The 20305-nt window shown below is 41.6% G+C and overlaps 1 protein-coding gene across 2 annotated transcripts in view; it reads right to left on the bottom strand.

Moving 5' to 3' along the window:
* The window catches only part of FMNL1 (formin like 1), a 223804-nt gene that overhangs the window by 29263 nt on the left and 174236 nt on the right, over positions 1–20305 (bottom strand). For both annotated transcript variants that reach the window (XM_063138453.1, XM_063138454.1), the window contains one exon: positions 3020–3121. In XM_063138453.1, the coding sequence (XP_062994523.1) occupies positions 3020–3121 (102 nt within the window). The remainder of the gene's footprint in view (positions 1–3019; positions 3122–20305) is intronic.

Below are 20305 nucleotides of genomic sequence, written 5' to 3'. Positions count from 1 at the left end.
CTCTCAAGCTTTGATCAGGGCTCAAAGACTTCAATTCCTCCGCATTCCTTGGAGTGTAAATGTTTCCTTATACAGTATAATACTAATGAACAAACCGGAGCGTGATCACCTGATGGACTGTTTGTTCGTCGCTTGGAAGCTAATGAATTCTCAGCTGGGGCATAAGGTTTGATGTTTTTAACTCTCTTCCGTAGTTGGTTTCCATAAATTTACTAGACAGCTAAAGAATTCTCTTTATTATGCAGAAAGAATTTCCCTGTCTGTAAACTGGAAGTAATTTAGGGAGTACTATCTTCTGTCTACAACCCCACGGCTCTTGACGGCACGTGGCAGTGAGTGCTTTATCCATGTGTAATCCATATACGGAATCTGAGTGCCTTTTTAAAACATTTTTTTCTCAATGTTTTTTCTGAATGTTAATTTTTTCACCCAGCAAGCCTATTTACTCAAGTAATGTTTATCTATTTACATCAGACTTGAAATATTGTACATCTGAGGAAGTCTGAAATGATGAAATGGGAAAGATCACTGGAATCCTGTTAACAATAATTAATAATTTAGAACATTAAAAACATTCAGTCTGTTGTTATAATTTTATTGTCAAGGTATCATAAAAAGCAACTATTTGCCTTATGTCATGTCATCCTTACAATTTTTTGTGTTTGAATTGTTCTATTTGATATAATTATATAAAATAGGTCATTATTTTGACGCTTTATACTACCACTGTCTGAATTAACTGTTAAATTTCTTATGCAGTTGTGTGCCTGTTGGCATTCCTTATAATTGGTTCTTATCAACTGCAGCCTTCGTGTGTTTTGGTTTTCCTGTAACATGCCCATTAGTCCGTATCCTGCACTCCAGGATGATTGAGAAGAGGTCCTGGCCCTCCTCTGTGTAACAACCTTTCAAATACTTGAAGAGTGCTATCATGAAACAAAGCCCTATGAAGAGAGTCTGAAAGAACTGGGCATGTTTAGCCTGCAGAAGAGAAGATTGAGGGGAGACATCATAGCACTCTTCAAATACTTAAAAGGTTGTCACACAGAGGAGGGCCAGGATCTCTTCTCGATCCTCCCAGAGTGCAGGACACGGAATAACCGGCTCAAGTTAAAGGAAGCCAGATTCCGGCTGGACATCAGGAAAAACTTCCTGACTGTTAGAGCAGTACGACAATGGAATCAGTTACCTAGGGAGGTTGTGGGCGCTCCCACACTAGAGGCATTGAAGAGGCAGCTGGACAACCATCTGTCAGGGATGCTTTAGGGTGGATTCCTGCATTGAGCAGGGGGTTGGACTCGATGGCCTTGTAGGCCCCTTCCAACTCTGCTATTCTATGATTCTATGATTCTATGTCTCCCCACAGCTAAACATGCCCAGTTCTTTCAGTCTCTCTTCACAGGGCTTTGTTTCTAGACCCCTGATTATCCTTGTTGCCCTCCTCTGAGGCCCACCAGCCTGTCTACATCCTTCTTGAAGTGTGTTGTCCAGAACTGGACACAATACTCAAGATGAGGCCTAACTAGTAGAGGGGAACCAGTACATCATGCAATTTGGAAGCTATACTTCTATTAATGAATCCCAAAATAACATTTCCTTTTTTGCAGCCACATCACACTGTTGGCTCATATTCAGCCTGTGATCTACAACAATTTTAAGATCCTTCTTGCTTGTAATATTGCTAGGCCAAGTATCCCCCATCTTGTAACTGTTTTTGTTGTTTTCAGCCCAGCACACCAGCCTGTCAAGATCACTTTGAAGGTTGTTTCTGTCTTCCAGGGTATTAGCTATCCCACTCAATTTTGTGTCATCTGCGAATTTGATAAGCATTCCCTGCACCTCCTCATCAAGTCATTAATAAAAAAGTTGAAGAGTGCTGGGCCCAAGACTGAGCCCTGCAGTACCCCACTTGTTACCTCCCCCCAATTTGAGAAGTTATCGTTGATTAGCACTCTTTGAGTTGGATTCTGTAGCCAACTGTGGATCCACCTAATAGTCGTTCCATCTAGCCCACTTTTAACTAGTTTGCTGATCAGAATGTCATGTGGTACTTTGTCAAAAGCTTTGCTGAAATCAAGATATATTATGCCCACAGCATTCCCCCAATCAAAGAATGAGATCAGATTAGTATGTTAGGATATGTTCTTGACAAATCCATGCTGGCTTCTGGTAATCACTGCATTGTTTTCAAGGTGCTTACTGATTGACTTATTTTTAATTAACTATTGTAAACTGCCCAGAGGGCTTCGGCTATGGGGCAGTATATAAATTTAAAATAATAACAATAACAATAACAATAATAATAATATGCTCCAAAATTTTCCAGGGATTGATGTCAGACTGGTCTATAGTTCCCAGGTGCCTCCTTTTTGCCCTTTTTGAAGATAGAGACAACATTAACCCTCCTCCAGTCATCCAGAACTTCACCCATCTTTCATGATTTTGCAAAGACAGTGATTCTGAGAATTCTGCCAGTTCCTTCATTACTCTAGGATGCAGTTAATTGGGTCCTGGAGATTTGAACTCATGCAAAGAAATTAGGTGTTCCTTGGCCCATTTGTATATGAGCTATTACTATTGGGGGGAAATGGCAGAAGACCTCTTTGCTTCTTCAGCATCTGTGATTCCAGCCCTGCAGCTGTCCCACAATGATCCTCTACAGAACACCTAGTTCTTTGTATTAAAGTTAGTAACTTCAAATGCTATCCATGGAACAACAGAATTGGGAGAAAGTCTCATTTAACGTGGTTAAACGCTATCTCAATCAAATAATTCAGTTACTGCAGAAATCTGAACAATTCAACAGAGAGACTGGTGGCTAATAGCCATGCCTTCTCCCCCTTACAAAAAACCAAGTGTAACGCAGAACAACAGTAATTATTTTGTTAACTCTTATGAAAGCATTTAGAAATATATAGCACTGTGAGAAACAATGCAAATCGATCAGGTGAGCTTTGAACCTGAAGATGTGGGAGCAACTGCAGCTCCCCAGTCACTTGGCCAGAAGGAAGTCTCTTACCTTGTATGCATTGATAAAGCGCACAAAAGTGGGGAAGAACATGGTCGGAGGCATGGTTTTGGCGTTTTCCCCAAAGTACTCCACTGTTGATTCATAGGCCTCCTATGGAGCAAGCAAAAACTCCATATATTCACACCCACTAGTATTAAAACAGCTGTGCCAACAGTAAAACACTTCCATTGTCTTCTCTTTGCGGGCCTGTAGATGGTGTTTGCATTACCTACTTGTTTTTATTAGCAAAAACAACATAGAATCTTGCAGCCTTAATACATTCCAATCAGGCACCTTGGTATACAGAAGATCTCAGGGAGCTGAAGCAAGAAGGATGATGACTGGAGCTCCTATTTCGGAAAACTTGACTTCTATCCAACAAGACATGACATAGAGAACATCTTCGTTCCTATGGGGTGGCATTATGTGCAGCTAAGGAAGCTTTCTTATCTGCACGCATTACAACTACAAATTCACGTCCAGCAGAACTGTTCAGGGTGGTGAGGGGTCTAATTCAGGCACCTTCCCCCCTGAACCCAGTTTTAGAGCCTTCAGTATTTCGCTGTGATGCATTTAACGATCATTCCACAGATAAAATCTCTCGGATAAGAACCAATTTAGATGCCGTCGTTATAACAGAAGCTGACAATGAAATGTCCAGCAACTCTGCAAGTAGGATTACACTGGATCAGTTTCAGTTGGTGAATACTGAGGATGTGGACAAGCTCCTTGGACGAGTAAGGAAGACAACTCATCCTCTCGATCCCTGTCCTTCTTGACTGGTCACCCAGGGAGAAGATGCAGTTAGAATACAACTACAACATATTATTAATGCATCTCTCAGGGAGGGGTTTTCCACATATTTAAAAGAAGCGGTGGTATGGCCACTTCTAAAAAAGCCCTCCCAGGACCCCCTGGACCTTAATAATTACAGACTGGTCTCAAATCTTTCATTTTTGAGCAAGGTGATCGAGAGGGCTGTTGCCTTCCAACTTCAAGCAGTCTTAGATGTTACTAATTTTCTAGACCCATTTCAAAATAGCTTCAGAGCAGGATACAGAGTTGAGACAGCTATGGTTGCTCCACATGAGTGTTGACAGGGTGTGTGTGTCCCTGCTAGTACTTTCCAACCTTTCAGCAGCTTTCGATACCATCAACCATAGTATCCTTCTGGAATGCCTGGGAGGTTTGGGAATTGGGGGCACTGTGCTCCAGTGGTTCCGGTCCTACCTCTCGGGTAGGTTCCAGATGGTGATGCTTGGGGATAGTTGCTCCTCAAAAAAGGAGTTGTTGTATGGCATACCACAAGGCGGCATCCTATCCCCAATGCTGTTCAACATCTATATGAAACCGCCGGGAGAGATCATATGGAGGCATGTGGCAGGGTGCTATTAGTATGCCAATGACACGCAGATATATTTCTCTATGCCTTCGATAACAGCATCAGCTAAGGATAGTGTGTCTCTTCTGGATGGATGCTTGGGGGCGGTAATGGGCTGGATGAGGAAAAACAAACTGAAGCTGAATCCAGACAAGATGGAGGTGCTTGCTGTCAAGGGCTCAGACCTGGGTTTGGAGTTATGTCAACCAGTTCTGGATGAGTCTACACTCCTCCTGAAAGACTGTGTTTGCAGCTTGGGGGTGCTCCTGGATCCCTCACTCCAAATGATAGCCCAGATAGATGCGATGGCCAGGAGTGCCTACTATCAGCTTTGGCTGTTGTGCCAACTGTGTCCTTTTCTAGTGTTGGAAGATTTAAAGACAGCAGTGGTAACCTCAGCTGGTAACCTCAAGGCTAGACTTCTGCAATGTGCTGTACATATGGCTACCATTGTACCTAGTTCAGAAACTTCAATTAGGACTCCGCCCCCTGGGAAAATGTCACTCTGATTGCTCCGTACTAGCTCTGACCATGGAGTTAAACAAAACAGCTTCTAACACCGCCATAAGATAACTCCGGCTGGAAATCTCCCCAGATCAGAAGGGAAGAGCATGAAGGGAATGTCGTAAGGGATCAGAAGCCCCCCATGTAGACTCTACTGCCAGATATCAGAGGATTCAGCAAGAGGGGTGAGATTCAATCCCGGGCGCTGTTTTGGAGCCTGACAGGCCTCTAGGAGCTGACGATTCCTGCTTCTAATTAGGTTTGAACTATAGTTTTTCATACCTTTATGTTTTGGCTTCCTTCCTACCATAAATGTGAATTGAGGACTTATAAAACAACTGGAGCTTTCAGAACTATAACAATTTTGTAACAAGGAGAAAATAGCAGGGGATTACAGATGAAACTAAAAAAACCTGCCATAAAGCATTTTTTTCATTCAAAAGTTTTTAATTGGGACAGTTCACATTGTTGCTGCATGAATTTGGAATGTATGTTTGGGAATAGCTCTCTCGTTTGTTTTTTTGTTTTGTTTTGTCCCCCCCCCCCATTTCCCTCTACTTGGCTGCAAACACTCAGGACCGCTGTAAACATTTTGGTATGTGGAGAATGTAAATAAAGAGCACAGTGTGGTTGGAAAAAAGATATCACCATGGAGACGGTGTGATGGATGCTGGCCGAGTAACAAGGAGTAGGATGGGCTCCTTAGAGACACCTGCTGGACATAATAAGAAAGCACAGCAAAAAGAAAAAAAACTCTCTAGATTTATCTGCTGGAAATAACAAGACAATTGCAGAGAATAAAGAAGACTCAACATAATACAGAAAGGTCACAGGAAAGATGCCACCACCGGATCAAGCACAGAAAATTATTGATGTCCTGAGCAAGAAGATGGACCAGATGGGATCCAAGATAGACCAGATGAGAACTAGGATAGACTCCCTTGAACAATGTATTAGAGAAGAAACTCATGGAAATGAAGCAAGAGATCAGGGGAACAAAGAAGGAATTGAGACAAGAAATCCAGAAGATGGATAACATACTAAAACAAGTCATGGGGGAAATTAAGACAGTTGCAGATTCAGTGGACGTACTAGGAAACAATGCAGAAATCAAGTATGCAGAACTGGAGGAACAAGATTTATTGGCACTGATGGACCTAAAAGATAATGAGCATTGTTTATGCTTAAGATCAGTTCCAGAAAGCTTCCCAGATCCTGAATCGGATCTTAGAAGTGAAGTAATTAAAAATCTGGCTATATTTCTGGGAACCAAAGAAGATCAGATGGAAGCGGAAGTAGACCATGTTTACAGAATAAATTCTTCATAAGCACAAACAAGAGGCGTTCCAAGAGATATTATTGTTTATTTTGCAAGAAAAACAATAAGGGATCAGATACTCTAGAAACATTACCAGAGTAAGATGAAAATGGCAGATAAAGAAATAAACATGCTGAAAGAGATTTCCTCCAGAATTTTGCATAAGAGAAAAGATTATGCATTCTTGACAACAATATTAAAACAGAAAAAGTTTTTTTTCATTGGGAATTTCCAGAAGGAGTGGTGTGCTTTCAGAAGCAGGCAAAAACTTGTTTGTTCTGACAGGCCTTTGGAGAATAATCTGGTCCTCCATCTAGGTTAAGGTCTTGTAAAATGGTCATGTGTTTTAAACGTTTAATGTTTTAATATTGTAATTTTTGTAAAAAAAAAATTGTACATTTCTTTTCCTAGGTTTAAAATGTATATGTTTTAAATTTTGTAAGGCTGCCTTGGGGCCCAGTGTTGGGCAAAAGGCAGGATACAAATAAATTATTATTATTATTATTTTCACCTTTGGGGATCAGAGACACAAGCTGAACTCCATAGAAAAAGCAAGACACTTCATGGAAACTTATAAAAAAGAACTGGATGAGAGACAATCAAAGCTGGAAGAGATGTCGACATCATGGGTGCCACAAGTAGAGAATGAAATTTTTAAAACCAATTGATGATGGAGTACAAATTTTTAACATGGAATATTAATGGAGCAAATGCGCCTCAAAAAAGAAAGAAAATATTTCATTATTTTAAAAAGTTAAAAGAAGATATTATTTGTCTACAAGAGACTCACATCAGGAAAAAAGATACCAAATATATAATTAATAAAAAAAAATAGGTGAAGAATTTATATCAGAAAGTGGGAAAAAGAAAAATGGAGTGATCTTATATAGTAAATCATATCTAAGTCCTGAATTAGTATTGACAGATGAACAAGGACGATTTGTGACAGTTAAATGGAATGTTGGTGTTGGGGGTTTATGCTCCCAACGATCATAAAGCAGAATTTTATGAGAAGCTCCTGACCAATCTGTCTGACTTATCATATGAAAATTGGTGTTTGATGGGAGATTGGAATGGAGTGATTTCACCACAAATAGACAGGACTTCTGATAAAAAGATTAAGTCATCAAGGCAAATTACCCAAAAGTTTTTTTGGTCTGATTGACAATTTGGAGCTAGTAGATGTACACAGAAATGGTAGCTCAAATGAGTATACCTATTTCTCAGAAAGGCATAAACCCTTTTCAAGAATAGACATGATCTTGACAACTAAAGAATTTCTTACAGAAGTCAGTAAAATAGAAATTTTGCCAAAATCTTTTTCAGATCATAACCCTATATCGATGCTATACATGAAAAGAGACAATATATTCAGATGGAGATTAAACGAAACTTTACTGCAAGATAAAAAAAATAGAGGAAAATGGGAAAAGGAGATTGAAAGAATATTTTGAATTGAATTTGAATATAGGAACTGATTTGTGAATGGTTTGGGATGCAAGTAAGGCCGATATACGAGGATATTTTATTCAATAAAACAGTTGATTGAAGAGGAAAAGGGAAGAGAAAACACAAAACATCTTGAATGGGATTAAGAAAAAAGAAGAAGCTTTAAAGAAAATGCCCAGAAAGGTAAGTATTATATGACAAATTAAAATACTTCAACAACAACTATCAATATTAACAATACAGGACATGGAAAAAAATTTAATTTCCCGAAGCAAAGAAATTTTGAATCAGCAAATAAGCCAGGAAAATGGTTGGCCTATAAATTAAGAAAAGAAAAAGAAAAGAAAAGAATAGCTAATACAAAAGAGAGTGGAATAGAGAGAGAACAAGGATATACACAGAGAACAAGGATATACAAAGAGCTTTTCACCAGTATTATTCAAATTTGTATAAAGGACAAGACATTTCAGCTGATTTAATGGACAAATATATTAAAAAACAAAATTTACCGAGAATCACAAAAGAACAAAACAAATGATGAATGGACATATAACAACAGGCGAAATGGTGGAAGCAATAAGAAAAATTAAGGTAGGGAAAACCCCAGGGCCAGATGGACTGCCAGGACTATATTACCAGAAATTTGAAGAGGAACTTTTACAACCATTACAGAATACAATGAACAAGATTATAAGTGGTGGAGAGATCCCTGAAACTTGGAAGACAGTGTATGTAACGCTTATACCAAAACAGGGACAAGAACGGACTTTGACAAAGAATTATAGACCAATATCACTATTAAATAATGACTATAAGTTATTTACAGGAATCCTGGCGGGAAGGCTTAAGAAAGTTTTACAAGAATTCATACATGAGGATCACAGTAGATTTTTACCCAAAGGGCAGATGAGAGACAATGTAAGAATGGTTTTAAATGTGGTGGAATATTTGGAAAAACATCCAGAAAAATAGGTGGCTTTGATTATTTTAGATGCAGAGAAAGCATTTGACAATCTTAATTGGAACTTTTTATTTAGAACCTTGGAAGAATTGAACTTTGGAGAAAATTTTATAAAATGGGTGAAATCTATTTATACTTCCCAAAAAGCACAAATAATTATAAATGGAGATCTGTCTAAACCTTGTGAAATACAAAGAGGAACAAGACAGGGGTGCCCATTGTCATTGCTATTATTTATTTTAGTACTGGAACTGCTTAATTGAGATATAAGGCAAGATGAACAAATTGGAGGAATAAAGATAAAAATGGAGATATATAAATTGAGGGCGTTTGCAGATAATTTGTTGTTTACTTTGGAGGCATTGAAACCCTGATGAGTAAATTGAAAGAATTTGGGGCAGTGGCAGGTTTTAAAGTTAACAAACAAAAAACAAAGATGTTAACAAAGAATATGAATTCTCAAGAACAAGCAAAACTGATAGAAAAGACAGGTTTCCAAATTGAAAAGAAGGTAAAATACTTGGGGATTGTATTAACAAATATGAATTGTATGTTATTTCAAAATAATTATGTTAAGGTGTGGAATGAGGTTAAAAGGGATTTGGAATGATGGGAAAAGATCCAATGATTTTTGGGGAGAGTTGCAACAATTAAAATGAATGTTCTGCCACAAATGTCATTTTTGTTTCAAACTATACCTATTGTAACATCAGACTTACCATTTAAGCAGTGGGAGAGATATTTAAGTTTATTTGGCAAGCAAAAAAAAAAAAAAGAGTTAAAATTAAAATATTGCAAGATGCAAAAGAAAGAGGAGGACTGGGGCTCCCATAACTCAAAGTGTATTTCTCCACCTGCTGTTTATTGTGGATGAAAGAGTGAGCGTTATTAAAAAATAGAAGAATGTTGGAACTTGAAGGACATGAATTGAGATTTGGATGGCATGGTTACCTGTGGTATGATAAAGCAAAAGTTAACATAGAATTTAATAATCATTATGTGAGACGTACTATTTGAGGAATATGGAATAAATACAAATTAAGGTCTTGCCAGAAAATACTGCTATGGGTATCGATGCAAGAGGCCCTTCATAGAAGGGATTTCACAAGTATGCACAAATGGTTGACATATAATGATTTATTAGAATTGTCACAAGGTAAATATAAGTTAAAAACAAGGGAAGAATTGTTAAAAGAAGGTCATACATGTCAATGTTTTTCTTATGCACAAATTATGGAAAAGTTCAAAATAGATAAGAAGAATCATGGGTTTGAACAAACAAAATCTGAATTTGAAATGGCATTATGTACAAATGATGAGCATGTTGTAAAGTTGTATAAATTGTTAAGATATGAGACGGAAGATGAGCAAGTAAAAGATGGTATGATAAAATGGGCACACATTTTTTGACGTAACATCTTAATGGAAGAGTGGGAAAGTATGTTGGGAAAGGGTTTAAAATTTACATTATGTGCAAGACTTAAAGAGAATTTTTATAAGATGATGTTCAGATGGTATATGTCACCTGTAAAATTAGCTAAAATGTATAAGGGTGCCTCAGGAAAATGTTAGAAATGCAAGGAAGAAGAAGGAACCTTTTATCATCTTTGGTGGACTTGTAAAAAAGCCAAAACATTTTGGACCCAAATACATTCTTCAATTCAAAAAATATTAAAGACAAATATACAAATGAAACTGGAAGCTTTCTTACTTGTATTAATGGACAAACAACTAAAAGAGAAGGGGGGAACTTTACTTTTGTACATGATAGCAGCAGCGAGACTGTTATATGCACAAAACTGGAAAAATGAAACACCACCACCACCGGATGAATGGATGTTGAAGATGCTGGAATTGGCAGAGATGGAAAAACTCACAGCGATAATGAGAGAAAGATCAACAACTATGTTTATGTTGGAATGGAAACCTTTGACAGAATATTTGCAAGAGACAGAGAAAAATGATGTATTTGTTTGTGGATTTTAGTATTAAGACGGGGAAAGAAAAGAGAAAAGAATAGAGAAAGGGGGAAAAAGTGAACAAGTAAATTTGATTGATGTATCAATTGTAATTAAAGAATTAGAGAAAAATGGAGTATGGTTCTGTGAATCCAATGTATGAGATTCAGATAAGTCATAAGAAAGAATAGAATTTGATTAACTTATTAATAGTAATTAAGAAGTTAGTTAGCATTTACTGTTTTACTCTGTACAGCACCATGTACATTGATGGTGCTATATAAATAAATAATAATAATAATAATAATAATAATAATAATAATAATAATAATAATAATAATAATAATTTCTGGCATGAAAATATACTTTAACCTTATCCTTAAATATTTTTATTGTCTTTTAGTGTAGTTGTTTTGTGTATACCTTTGTTTGTATGTATTATATGTGGTGTAAAGATTGTGCGTTTGTGATGTTTAAAATAATAATAAAAAAGAATTTTTTAAAAAAAAGAAACTTCAACTAGTTCAAAATATGGCAGCCAGGTTGGTCACCAGTACATCTAGGGGGGAGCATATTACCCCAACATTAAAATCACTCCACTGTCTGCCAATTAGTTTCTGGACGAAATACAAAGTGTTGGTCATTACCTTTAAAGCCCTACATGGTTTGGGTCCAGGTTACCTGCGGAATCGCCTTCTCCCATACAATCCGCCCCGCACTCCCAGGTCCTCTGGGGAGAACTTACTTCAGTCAACCGAAACTAGCCTGACAACTGTTATTCAGAGGACCTTTTCTTCTGTTGCCCCCAGACTGTGGAATGGCCTGCCAGAGGAGATTCATCAATTTAACTCTCTCTCCGAGTTCAAGACAGCTATAAATTATTATTATTAGCCTCTTCCGGCAGGCCTACCCAGATGAATTTTAAACCAAGAATTTTAAGATGTCTTGATTGTTTTTTGATATTGTATCAGTTTTAAATGCTCTTTTAATTAATTGTATGTATTTTATTTATATTGTATTGTACTAATATTGTTCTCCGCCTCAATCCAAAGGGAGATGTAGGTAAGAATTTATTTATTTATTTATTTATTTATTTATTATTATTATCATCATCATCATCATCATCATCATTATTATTTGTAATGTTTAATGGTATTGCTACTTAGTTTGTAAGTGCTGTTGATATGTGGTTAATGCTGTTGGGAGGGGGAATGAGTGAAGGGAATGTGAAGGGAATGCTGATTGGCAGTTAGCAGTGAGAGGGAGGAGTTAAAATCACTCCACTGGCTGCCAATTAGTTTCTGGGCAAAGTACAAAGTGTTGGTCATTACCTTTAAAGCCCTACATGGTTAGGGATACTTGCGCAATCACCTTCTCCCATACAGTCTGCCCCACATACCCTCTGGGGAGAACTTACTTGTCAGCCAAAACTACCCAGAGGACCTTTTCTTCTGCCTGACTGTGGAATGGCCTGCCGGAGGAGATTCTTAACTCTCTCTCTGAATTTAAGACAGCTTTAAAAGCTAGCCTTTTCTGGCAGGCCTACCCAGATAAATGTGAAACCAAGATTTTTTAAGATGTGTTGATTTGTTGTACTAATGTTGTTCCCCACCTCGATCCAAAAGGAGAGGCAGGTAAGAAATAAATATATTATTAATTATTATTTATTATGGCATCAGCCAACCTCCCCCAACCTAGTGCCTTCCAGATGTTTTGGACTTAAAACTCCCTTCAGCTCCTGCCAGCATAGCCAATGATCAGAAATGCTGGGAGTTGTAGTCCAAAACATCTGGAGGGCATCAGGTTGGGGAAGGCTGGCTTAAGCTTTCATGGTATAGGATGCATGAAGTGTTATCCTCAGTTAGATATGCCCACTTTGTCAGGATCGATATACCCACTTTGTCAGGATCAGGCCTGTTCTCTGTAGCGTGGGAATGAGACACAGAATCCGAAGGACAAGAAATTTACCAAACAACACAGGAAGAGTGGGAGGAGATTCTCTAAGACTCTTCAGGAGTCAAGGATGAATATTTCCAGCAGCTTATCTGTGAGAATGCAGATGGCCCAGACCTGGGAACTCAGCCTCTGAGGGGGAGGGAACATTGGAGTTGACAGATCCCAGAATCCCTCAGACAGTCAAGAGGGCAAAGTGGAGAAGAGGTGTCTTATGGTAGCAGCTCATGAGAGGCTTCTCAAGAAAGATCCTCCCTGATGAAAAATGCCTGTTGGACTGTTGGGGAAAGCCCTGCTTGAGTTGAAGGCACCTGCCTGGCTTTGTTAGTCAAATTAAGCTTAGAGCAGAGCTCCTAGCATTCACACACCCTTCAGGCGAGAAGAGATGTTTTGTTTGTTGAATAAAGCTGGTGGATTACACAGCGGATGTCTTCATTGTCTTGTACTAGCAAGGGGGCTTGGAATCATGACACACATGGGTGAAGAGGTGGGGGGACATGTTAAAAGACAGTGGTGCAACTAGGTATGTCTTGGCCCTAACTTGATGCTCTTATGACTTCTACTGTTACTTTCTACTGTTAGTTTTTCCCTACCCTGTGCCTGCTTACCCTACCCTGTACCTGTTTGCATTCTCTTCCCCTCCTTATTGTTTTACTATGATTTTATTAGATTGTAAGCCTATGCGGCAGGGTCTTGCTATTTACTGTTTTACTCTGTACAGCACCATGTACATTGATGGTGCTATATAAATAAATAAATAAATAAATAATAATAATAATAATAATAATAATAATTATGATGGCGGGGCATGAGGGGGAGGTCTTGCGATGCCATGTGCATTACTTCAGTTGTAAAGCACACAGGTAACATTTCTCTTTTTCCTGCCCCCAGCCACCATTCATAGGAACACAGGAAGCTGCCTTATATTGATTCAGTTCACACCATCATAGCAGCTAAAATCAGCCACCAGGGCTTGTTGCAGCCATCGCATGTGCCAGCTGGATTTCCCTAATTCACCAAATTGTGGCAGCTTTCCTGATTAGGCAGGGATTGTTTAGGGTGGGCAGCAAACCACAAATAACTCATGGGCCATTGTTAGGTTATTTGAGGGTTGCTTTACCCTAGGGTTGTCACGAGCGTCTGACTGGGTCTAGGAGTCCGAAAGACTCCCCCCACCTCCACCATTCAGCCTCCTGGCCCCAGTCAGGTGCCTTAAGTCAGGAGTGCTGGCGAGCGCTCACAAGGCCTCAGCAAGTGCACGACAGCCACCTGGAGCCACTCACAAAATCATGCACTTTCCCCTTCTGCGTTAATGGCAGCTGCCGTTGGCAAAAAAGGGGGAATTATGCTATTTCTAGAGCCTCCAGAAACAGTGCATTTCCCCTCTCATGTTAATGGTGTTCACCATTAATGCCATGGTGGGAAATGTGCAATTTCCAGAAGTTCAGGAAATCTTGCATTCCACCCCATGCGCCAATGAGAGGCACCATTGATACAAGGGTAAAGCTGCAAATGCTCCAGAAATTAATGGCGGCTACCATTAATGTGGAAGGGGGAAGTGTGCAATTTTGTGAGTGGCTGTAGAGCGCTCACCAGGCGAAGCTGAGCCTCAGAAAAGGGTCGTGTGGCTGCACAAGTGGGGTGGGGGGGACAGACGGTGGCAGCGATGGGCAAGCATCTGCTGGGGCGGGTGCAGGTGATTTTGCTCACCTCTACTGCCCTCCCCCAACAATCCCTGCTACCTGGGTTCAGAAGACATGACAAACTGTGCTAGTGTGAGGTAATTAGCGAAATCCGGCTAGCAAATGCAACGCTTTCCACAAGCCATGGTGGCTTGTTTCAGCTCCTGTGATTGTGCAAATCAGGCCACTAAGTCAGACCATTATCAATGCTAATTGGCAGTGGCTCTCCAGGGTTTCAGGCAGGATTCTTTGCTAGCCCTACCTGGAAATGCCAGGAGTTGAAACTGGGATCTTCTGCATGCCAAGGAGGTGCTCTACAACCCAGCGAAGGATCCTTCCTTCCATCATTTACAAGTGCTTCTATATCCTCAATTATGTTAGAGTAACCCAAAACAAAACCCCCAAAGCCAAGCGCCCTCCCATAGTTTCACAACTTTGATTTAAAAACAAAACAAAACAGAGGAATACTCTGAGCATGTGTACTTAAATCATAACACCATCACAACACCAGGAATAAAATGGAGTTTGTTTCTCCTGCCCTGTCAAAACATATTTACCTGGGAATGAGCACCATTTTGTTGTAGAAAAGGATAATATATTTTAAAGTAAAAATAATAAAAATACAAATCCACTCCTGGGTAAGGACAGGTTGCTTACCTGTAGCTGTGGTTCTTCGAGTGGTCATCTGTGCAGTCACACATAGGGGCTCTACGCCTGTGCGAAGCCCTGCTTCGGGAAATTTCCATAGCTAAGAGCCATTTTGGGCGGGAACCCTCCCCTCTCCAGTGCGCATGTGCAGGAGGGTTCCCACCCAGATTCCCCAGTTCTTCTGAGACCCAAAGGCCTCATTTGAGGAATATACACCCCTACAGGTGTATCTGAAAAAACTGCTAGAAGTAACATTGTTAATACTTGATGGACACCAAGAGGGGAGTAAAGTGGGTGGTGTGACTGTACAGATGACCACTCAAAGAACCACAGTTACAGGTAAGCAACCTGTCCTTCTTCTTCGTGGTCTCTGTGCATCACACACATGGGCGATTAGCAAGCTTTACTCACTGGAGGAGGGTTGGTGTCCCTATGTGAGGATCGACGACAGCACTGCTCTGCCAAATGAGCAGTCGGATCTAGACCTGACATCAAGTTTGTAGTGTGATACAAATGTCATTGGTCGAGCCCATGTTGCTGCCTTGCATATTTCTGGCACTGACACTCCATGATGAAATGCTGATGACGTGGCTACAGCCCTTGTGGAGTGACCTTTGATTGATGTTGGGGGTTCCAACTTTTGCAGTTCATAGGCCAAGGTAATACATTGCACAAGCCAAGCAGAAAGTCTCTGAGATGACACCGGCATACCCCTGTTATGCTGCCGATGGCATAAAAATAACCGCTGTGACTGGTGGAAAGGAGCAATGCGATCCTTATAGAAGGCCAAAGCCCTCGTGACATCCAATAAGTGAAGTGCCTTCTCTAAAGGAGAAGAGGGGGAAGGAAAAAAGGTCTGCAAGACAATGTCCTGATTAACATGAAAACTGGAAACAACTTTAGGTAAAAATTGAATATCCGGCCGAAGAACTACCTTATCCAAGTGGAAGACTAGGTAAGGTTCATCTATTCTTAATGCACACAGCTCACTGGCACGCCTTGCTGATGTAATTGCCACCAGAAAAACCACCTTTAGGCTGAGAAGCTGTAAATCGGTAGTTGCTAGTGGTTCGAAGGGTTTTGCTGAAAGTGCATGCAGAACTACAGATAAACTCCAGGCCGGTGAAAAATTCCTTACTGGAAAACTTAAGGTTCCTTACTGGAACCTTAAGGAAAAAACCTTCCTTAAGTTTAACAAACCTTTAAAAAACCTTTAACAGTAGGGTGTGAAAAAAACTTAAACCCCTCAATGCAGCTGTGAAAGTGCGAAATAGCTGCTAAATACACTTTCAATGAGGAAACTTTAAGTCCCTTGTCCATTAAAGCTAACAGAAAAGACAGGACTTGATCAACCGAGCAGCTTGATGGTGAAAACCCCTGTTGAGTAGCGAAAGCAGTAAAGGTAGCCCATTTCTTGTTGTAATTCCTTTGTGTTGATGGTTTGAGGGCTGCATCTAGAACTGCTTGTATTTTGACTGCCCAGTCCCCTGCCACTATGGAGGGCAGAGTCTCCACGCTGTCATATGTAGTGTGTCGAGGTCTGGGTGATGTATCTGGCCCTGACCTTGAAACAGTAGGTCTCACCTGATGGGGAGTCGGACAAACTGACCTTGTGACCTGTTCAGTAGGGTTGCAAACCAGTTCTGTCTGGGCCACCATGGGGTCAGGATTATACAATCCGCTTTGTTGTTGATAATCTTGGCTAGTGCCCTGGTTATCAGGGGAAAGGGGGGAAACAGGTACATGAAGCGATTGCTCCAGTCATGGAGAAACACATCCCCCATGGAGCCTTGCCCCACTCCTGCCCTGCTGCAGAATAGACGGCAGACCGTGTTGTCTCTCGTTGCGAACAGGTCTATCTCCAGCGTCCCCCAGAGGCGAAAGACTTCCTCGATGACACGTGGATGGATCCTCCACTCATGCACTATCGAGGGCTCTCTGCTGAGGTTGCCCGCCAAAACATTGGAGAGTCCTGCTATATGTACGGCTGTGAGGGAGATTCGACGTCATATGCACCACTCCCAGATGTGTATGGTAAGCCTGGCCAAGGGTAGGGATTTTGTTCCCCCTTGCTTGTTGATGTAGAACACGACTGTCACGTTGTCTGATGTTATTTGTGCGTGGTGGTTGCGGATCTCGATGTCGAAAGCTCTGAGTGCTTTTTGGAATGTGAGGAGTTCGAGGTAGTCGATGTGCGCCCTTTTTTCTTTGGACGTCCACAGGCTCTGCACCTTTAATGCATCGAGATGAGCTCCCCACCCTGTGCACGATGCATCCATCGTGATTATTTTCAATGGTCGTGATGGGTTGAATGGTACCCCCCGCACAAGGTTGTGACGATTCGTCCACCATTTCAGGGATCTGGCTACCCTTGGTGGTAAAGAAAGAGAAATGCATCTGGCATTCCTCAGTGGGCTGAACATTCTGTTGAACCATAACTGCAGACGCCTCATTTTGAGCCTCGCCAGGGGAATGACCGTGGTAGTTGATGCCATTAGCCCCAGTAGTCTCTGTATTTATTTATTTATTTATTTATTACGTTTCTATACCGCCTACTAGCTGAAGCTCTCTGGGCGGTTCACAAAAATTAAAAACATTCAAAGTATAAAACAACAATATAAAACGCACCAAGTTAAAATTTATTTATAGAGTATTAAAATGCTGTATAGTGTGAGCAAGGGTTTTCTGTTTTTTCATGAGGATGTTCGCTAGGCTCTCTATGGCGATAGCTCTGTCGACTGGTAGATATGCTCTTGTGGTGTTTGAGTCTAAAACCGCACCTATGGATTTTATGGATTTCGAGGGACGAAAGTTCGATTTTTCTAGGTTTATTATTAGTCCTAGGTCCTCCATCAAACTCTGCACGTAGCAAAGGTGCCTCTGCAAGGTGGTCCTTGATTCTGCGACCAGGAGTTAGTCGTTGATGTAGGGGTGTATCTGTATCCCTCGACTTCTCAGGTGCGCGCAGACCACCGCGATGCACTTGTAAACACCCTGGGTGCTGTTGATAGTCCAAATGGTAGTACGCAGAATTGGAAAGGTCGATGGCCTATGGTGAAGCGTAGGTATTGTTGACTGTGATGGTGAATCGCTACGTAAAAGTAAGCGTCCTTGAGATCTACTGAGGCGAACCAGGAGTTCCTCGTAAGTAATGGGAGAATTGTAGACAGGGAAACCATGCAGAACCTCCTTGGTGTAATAAAGGTGTTTATATCTCGTAGGTCCAATATTGGGCGGACGCCCTCGTCTAATTTGGGAATGGTGAAATATTAGGAATAAAATCCCTTTGATATTTGTCCTTTGGGTACTGGAATTATTGCACCCTTTTGTAGAAGAGACCGGACCTCCTGTCGAAGTGGCGCCGATGTTGCAGTCGTTCTCAAGAATCCCGAGGGCGGTTAGGAATCGAACTCTATTTTGTAGCCTCTCTCGATGATGGAGAGTACTCATCTGTCTGAGGTGAGGCGATTCCATACATCCCTCGACGTCGAGAGTCGATTGCCGAAGGGGGTGGTTCTGATGTTGTGGGAGTGGAAGTCAAAGACGCCGATTTTGCGAATAATCAGGCTTACGACATTGGAACCTTGGTTTCGATGTTGAGAATTGTTTCTTCCCTTGTTGGGGTAGGGAAGGTTGTTTAAACGATGGTCTATCTGGCTGGTATCTGGTGGTGGTGTAGCCCGGTTGCCTGGATTTAAAGTGCTGTTGAGCCGAAACTAACCCCGTTCTCCTTGTCGTAATTCTGGCCTTTTGAACGGTGTCCATAGCCTGAGTGGAAGACCCTTGCTAACTCCCTGTGATCGTCTCCCAAGTTGTCACACACCGACATCATCTTGTCCCATAAGAACAATTGGTATCTAGCCATAGTGGCCTGATAGTTGGATACTTTCAGACTTAACGACGCTGTTGAGTAGAACCGGCGTCCCATTAGGTCCAGACGTCGGCCCTCCTTATCCCCAGGTGCAGTGTGTATTCTCTGCGAATGACTCTGCGCTGATTACACTATGATGAAGTTTGGTTGTGGGTGTGTAAACAGGAACTCTGCTTCTTTTTCTAGAACCCTATACATGTTATCGAGACGTTTCGATGACGGTAGTAGTGTTGCAGGGACTTTCCAGGTTTCCTTTATCGCTCTTGTTAAGGTTGGTAGAAAGGGGATGGCAACTGGTGATGCAGCTTCTGTATGTATGGTGTAGAAGATGGGGTCGACCAGCTGTTCCATAGTTTGTCTTGTTTCTATGCCGAGGGATTGGGCCATCCGCTGAATTAAGTCTGCAAAGTGTGCCAAGCCCTCCGATGGAAATACCGAGCCTTGTGCTTCCACCATTGCATCTGGTGAAGGTATCGAAGGGGTAGCCGAGGAACAGGAGGCTGTGTCAGAACAGTAATCCTCAACGGATTGAGGGGACGAGGCTATTCATACTGCCTGGACTAAGTCTCTTTGTTGAGTATCCGGAATCGCAGCTGTCTCTTGATGTCGATCGGTATTCGGTGCATTGTCAACCTCTATAATCGCCAGCGGGGCTGGGTCAATGTCTATGACCTGATCAGGTCTCGAAGCTGAACCCGAGGGTGGCTGTCGACATCGAGGGGGGCGATGATCGACGGCTACCATAATGATAACGGTCTTGAATTTCTTGCCAGTCTCTATACTAATAAGTGGGCCTAGGCGGAAGGAACCACTCTGATTGTCTTTCCCATTCTCGTACAGGTGACCGAGAACGATGCCGTCTGGAATGGTAATAGTGCTCCCCTTCTCTATATCGGCTGTCGACGGACCTGACCAAGCCGGGTGAATGTCGACGGTCTGATCTATGATCGAGAGGTGTGGGCGACCTCCGATAGCTTTGTCTATCCCCCGCGGGAGCAGGTAAGTCCCTGACTGGGGTTGAGCATCTGCTTGACCCAGATTCTGAGTGCTGCCGGCTCGTTCTTTGAAGAGATGCATTATCTCTTATTTCGCCCTCCGACAGTGAAGCGGTCAGTATCGGCTCGATCATCGATGTTGATGGAGCAATCATAGCCTCTGTTTGCGGTGTCGGTGGTGGAGCAGGGGCGGCCGGCGCTACTTCCGTCGATGTCGAAGCCTTGGTCTTGTGACCGTGCTTATGAGCCGGTTTATCTTTCTTTTTCTTTGATAAGTCTGTAGATTTGGGAGTCCTTGCCTTCTCTGACAGCTTTTTTGCCAAAGGGGCAGTTAAGGAGTGCCCCGGTGTTACCGGGTGTGTGTGTGTGTGTGGTTCCTGGTGGGGTCTGTCTGCTCGAGTAGGCACGACAGGAGCTGGAATGGTTGTTGTGAAGTCATGGCCGGTTTATCGACCGCTGCAAGTGCTTTCTCCCACAGCTCGGCCCGCAACTTGTCAGCCCTATGCCTCCATGTCTGCTTTGAGAAGGCCTGGCAGTGAGGGCACACGTCAACTTTATGCCCTTCTCCTAGGCAA

The sequence above is a fragment of the Elgaria multicarinata genome, chromosome 11, assembly GCF_023053635.1.
Source record: "Elgaria multicarinata webbii isolate HBS135686 ecotype San Diego chromosome 11, rElgMul1.1.pri, whole genome shotgun sequence".
In the NCBI taxonomy this organism is placed as follows: Eukaryota; Metazoa; Chordata; class Lepidosauria; order Squamata; family Anguidae; genus Elgaria; species Elgaria multicarinata.
Note: the sequence above shows the minus strand (reverse complement) of the source record. Positions and strands in the feature narration are given on the sequence as shown.